Here is a 4,856-nt window from a genome sequence, read left to right as displayed (position 1 = left end):
ATTGTCATCAGATTTTCAAGCGGCGTGAGATGAGTCCAAGAGTGGAAAGCTTGGACCTCGAGTGATGTGAGTCGCCGTCTATGTCGTTATATCGCTGAGGCAAAAGGTTCCAATTTCCCATAGAGACCCACAGTTGCTGCAGAGGCCGCCCAAAGGCAATACTGAAGGAGATGCACGATAGGGCTGCAGGGTTCCGGTACCGTGGTTTTGACCCTTCTTACTAGTAGTGAGCAGCTTGTGGTGCTATGAGACCCATAAGCTGGTACATAGGTGTGAAAGAGCAGCGAGGAGTTGAGGCATGAGGTTGAAGTGAGACGGAAACGCCAGGTTGAAGATGAATAGTAATCATTCTAATCAACAGATTCCGTTGGATGCGCGCTGACATAATCGCCAGATCCCCGTCAGACAGAGGAAGAGCCGCAGATTGGGCGCAATCGTGTCTGCCAGCATTGTAATGACGATGGGCTTCAATCGCCCTCGGCAAAGGACCTCCTTTGGTCTGGGCTTCTCGTGCGTACGGCTGAGTTCGAGACTTCAGACCCCATATTCGACTGCCCTATATTACAACATACTGCCAGACCGGGACAGTATCTACGTAGTTGCTCTCAGCCTGAGCTCAAAACACCTCATGTACGAATCACGGATAATCAATTGAGCCGCATGTCCATGGCGTATCTGGATCCTCATTCATCGTGTTTCGCATTACCCATGTTGCCGGCCTCCGCTGGCCTGCAAGCTATGTACAATCAGGAAAATTTCCAAGATCATGTCGTCCAAACCCAGAAAGTAATCTCAACGTCGACCGAAGTGATCCTGTGACCCAATGACGCCTTCTCCATGCCAAAGAAATAGATCAAGTCAGCCCCGACCGCCAACCTGGACCAAGTCCGCCGCCTCTCGGAACTTCGACGAGCGACCCAAGTACCGAAGTGAGAATCGGAAGATGATCGACGGAGCTCATCCCTCGCCTCAACACTGCTTGCGTGTGCAGCCGCTAGCGAGGCAAAGGCAGTCCCGTGATATGCCTGGCCGGAGGTGTTGAGGCCTTTGTTCACCGACTCGGCTGTCTCAGCTAACAGCATAGTCAACCCGCCTCACGACAAGCCTCCGCTCATCGGCCTCGTTCCAGAACCTCGAAGATGCCATCCAGCACAACCTCCCTGCCGAACCCCTCGTTTTCGTGCAAGAAGAATTCTTCCCAAGAACAGAATTCCCTTGGACTGCCACTCCCATCACTGCTCATAGTGCTCAGACTCCCACTGCTCCCACTGCTCACCGCCCGTGGCCGTGGCTCCAGCAACCCCAACCCAAGATTCTCCGCTCCACTTAAAAGCCCAGTCCGCTCAGCGTGCAGTGCGAGGTCTGCAGTCGATGGCTGCCGTCGAATGTGACGCAAGCGAGAGCGAGCCGGGCTCGGGCTTGATGAGGATGACATAGGTGAGGAAGTCGTGCTGAGTGAGTCGCCGCCAGGACTGGTGATGGGTGTGTGCGGGCGAGCTAAGAATGGGTAGGGCTGGGTAGACGAATATGCTACTGAGATGGGCACCGGTGAGACCGATGAGGACGGGGTGTTGTTGCTGCGGCGGATGCGTGAGCGCGATGAGCGTTCTTCTGTGTGAGGACTGGTGTTAAAGATTGTGGAGAGGGAGAGCTTCATGTTGCGGGGAGACATGGTGTTTGAGTCGGACTTGGTGGTGGTGCGATGACGGTAGGTCTGGTGAGGTCGAGCTCGGTGCTCAATTGTTTCGAAGAGGTTGATGAGAGACGCAACTGTCATGACCTGGCAGCGGACATCTGATTGTTTTGTTGTCTGAACGTAGTGTACAAGTAGCGTTGGTATCCGCTTGATCTGTCTCCAATTCCTAGGTATTGCTGTTCGATTATGTTGCCGGCAAGGAAGTCTCACACACCAATCTGCCAGCAGACAAACAAAGCCACAGAGCTGGGACCAGTATGTGTACAAGGAATGCTTCGGATCAGGTATTCCAGCTAGGATCTCTGCTAAAGAAGAGAAATCGTGAAGAAGAAGCAAGGGCGAGGTCCAAAAAACAAAGAAGCAAGAAGCAAGGTAAGTAAAGTACACTTTCCCGTCAACGCTCTTATCGAACGAACAGTCAGATAGGAGATTGCAAAAGTGAAGGTACGTACTCGTAGATTAAATGAAGTGTGCACAGTCAAGAAGATATGCCAATCCTGAGACACACATTCTGGTCCCGTGTCCGAACCAGGTACACGTTGAACAGCCAAGATTGCGTGAAAGGAGAGATCGGCCCCTTCATACCTTGTTGCTTCTGGGAGCGAGGTAGCTTCTGCCGGCCGTGTGTTCCATACCTTCTACGCGAACGGAAAGACCGAACGTAGGAGGAGGGTGACAAGCAATGGAAACCACGCAAGCCCGCTCCGCTGCTAGCAGGGAGGAAGCAGCATCGTCAACGTGACTCGCTCCAGAATGTGGTAACGAAGTTTTTGCACAGTGCCACCCTCGCGTTCACGACCGCGATGACACACCGTAGTGCACGGCAGGCGGGACCTAGAAAAGTCACTTCGCGATTGGCATCCAGGGGTCTCGCCTGCAAAATTGGGCGTGCTGATCCTCGATTATCAGCTTCTCCATGTTTGAAGATGTCCAGGCGAGGTCTTGCTGCTTCATCCTTCGTTTCGTCATCGTCAAATACCTAGGTACTCTCGCAGGATATTCGGCCAGTGATGCACACCTGTGTAAGTAGATAGCCCAAATTTCCCTCAGACAATCAAGTACACGGCGAACGAAGGTCTGTCTATTGAAGCCCTGTGGACTAATGCTGCGAACTGCTTGTTCACCCGTGCATGCTCTTCCCCACCAGATGCCGTCTTAATGCACGCAATTCTCAAGCCTATCGTTACAGGCCCCATTTACCCGCGAAAGTTTCAGGGCCTCAAAACGCGTTTCAGGGGCAGTCTCGTGAAGCAGCTCCACTTCTTCCATCTGTACGCCGCCCCAGAATGACGACCAGAGTACGAGAATAGGCGAATAGTGCTGCATCAGCCAATTTCATGCACTTGAGATTCTGATTTGTTCGCCGGACTCGATGCGGACAAGGAGTCAGTCGCAAGAGGGCTCAGGTATGCGATTGAAAGGCCCAGATTCGGGTGCAAATTTACTGACATGTGGTGCAGTCACCCGGCGCCATGGTTCCTTGTCATCCGGTCTTCCCAACGCTCCATGATCAAGTCATCCGGTCCCACTTAAGACCATCTCTCGGACCTACAAAACGATCCAGCAGGCTCAATCCTCATCCTACGCAGTCGCCCCTAAGTTACCACCCATTTCAGAGGCCGGACTCTCGATCTGGCCCAGATTCTAGATCTGTATCACCGAAACCACAGACCGCCTGTCAGGTTCACTAGGGAACCAATTTTCCTGCCCTGCTGGCCCCAGGGCATACCGCGCGCCCCGAAGACTTTGAAGCACTCTAGATAGTGCTCAGACACATCGAAGTCGATTGCAGGCAATTTTGAGACCGGAGGTGCATGGACACAGAAGTTGGCTTTTGGTGGTATCGAAGGGGAGCGGGCTTCTGTCAGGTTAACCGGTCTCAGAAGAATTCTTGTCATCCGGCGTTAGATGCGATTTACCTAGGGTATACACCCTTTGGTCTGAGCTAATTCCCGACGTCCTATGAATCCTCGCGGAACAGGTCGTAGGAACTGTATATCGTGACAACGGTACAAAGCTCCATGCATGTCAAACTCCTCTCATCCCATCGCAGTACCTCAGAACAGCTTCGGTCAGCGCTCGGTAAATCGTTTCCCGTTTCCTCTTCTCAACCCAGCAGCGGATGTTGTATGGCAATTTTCTCAAAGCCAGTCTGGCCATTGGCAGACGCATACATTGCATCGATCACTTCGTCAGCTTTGCTAAGGACACGAACGTTTGGCACTATATACGACTTGCCATACTCAGCCAGCGCCGACGCCACTGCTCTCTGCAGCACGACCTCACGTTCAGGCTGAGCTTTAAAGGGCCCTCTCGGCTCGGGAAAATCATGCCCTCGAGATGCCACCACCATGTTCCAACGAGTGTCCTCGAAGACAGGAATCGTACACGCATAGACGACTTCGCACCTGGACTTCAGTGCAACACATTGCGCCGTTGATGAGACATCTCCAGAAGACACCACGGTATCGAAAACATATTTCAAATCTTGCCCGGACTTGTTAAGTGCACGCTGAATATTCTCGACGACGTGTTCATCGCGATAGTCGAAAACTTCTGTCGCTCCGAGCTGCCGCAGCTTTGCATGCCGTTGGGGCGATGCGGTAGCATAGATCGTGGACAGCCCAGCTGCCCGTGCGAGTTGGATCGCAGCCACGCCGACCTGAGTGGCACCGCCCCAGATAAGAATGGCCCCGTGTACAGCTGGCTGAGGTTCGGCAGTGCCTTGGGGCAAGGGCAGGCGGAAGGTGTTGAACATGGCATCAGCGGCCGTCCGCAGCACAATCGTCGTCCCTGCCGCGTGCGAGAGTGGTACTTGTGGCGGCACACGATCCCACATGTGGCCATTCTCAGCAACTGCGAACGCCTGGTGGGCACCATGCGCCCAAGGCTTGTGTTTGTTGGTGGCATTGGATCCGCAGATCACGTCGCCGGGTTTCCACTCCGATGACGACCCAGCTTCGAGTACAACGCCTGCTAACTCATAACCAGCAATGTACTCGTTGAGCCCAAAGCGTCCGTGCTTGATATCAGCCGGATTGATGCCGGAGGACTCTACTTTGATCAATGCCTGTGTGCTGGTTGGCTTATATAAGTCCAACCCATCTCGAAATTCCAACTTGTTGTCAGATCCAATGTATATCCCCACGTTCGCAGTCAT

At 53.3% G+C, this 4,856-nt stretch overlaps 2 protein-coding genes across 2 annotated transcripts; both read right to left on the bottom strand.

Annotated features, from left to right (window-relative positions):
• Positions 1 to 1,111: 1,111 nt before the first annotated feature.
• AB675_9526 (uncharacterized protein) lies at positions 1,112 to 1,672 on the bottom strand (the record flags this gene model as incomplete). Its single annotated transcript, XM_018150068.1, has 1 exon — positions 1,112 to 1,672. One exon carries the CDS (start codon positions 1,670 to 1,672, stop codon positions 1,112 to 1,114), a length of 561 nt encoding a protein of 186 aa, XP_018002423.1.
• Positions 1,673 to 3,803: 2,131 nt separating this feature from the next.
• AB675_9525 (Enoyl LovC) lies at positions 3,804 to 4,856 on the bottom strand (the record flags this gene model as incomplete). The annotated part of the gene is made up of 1 exon (XM_018150067.1): positions 3,804 to 4,856. The coding sequence occupies one exon, from the start codon at positions 4,854 to 4,856 to the stop codon at positions 3,804 to 3,806; it is 1,053 nt and encodes a 350-aa protein (XP_018002268.1).

The sequence above is a fragment of the Cyphellophora attinorum genome (genome assembly GCF_001299255.1).
Source record: "Cyphellophora attinorum strain CBS 131958 chromosome Unknown Contig7, whole genome shotgun sequence".
In the NCBI taxonomy this organism is placed as follows: domain Eukaryota; kingdom Fungi; phylum Ascomycota; class Eurotiomycetes; order Chaetothyriales; family Cyphellophoraceae; genus Cyphellophora; species Cyphellophora attinorum.
The sequence above is the reverse complement of the archived record's forward strand: the minus strand, read 5'-3'. Positions and strand labels throughout refer to the sequence as shown.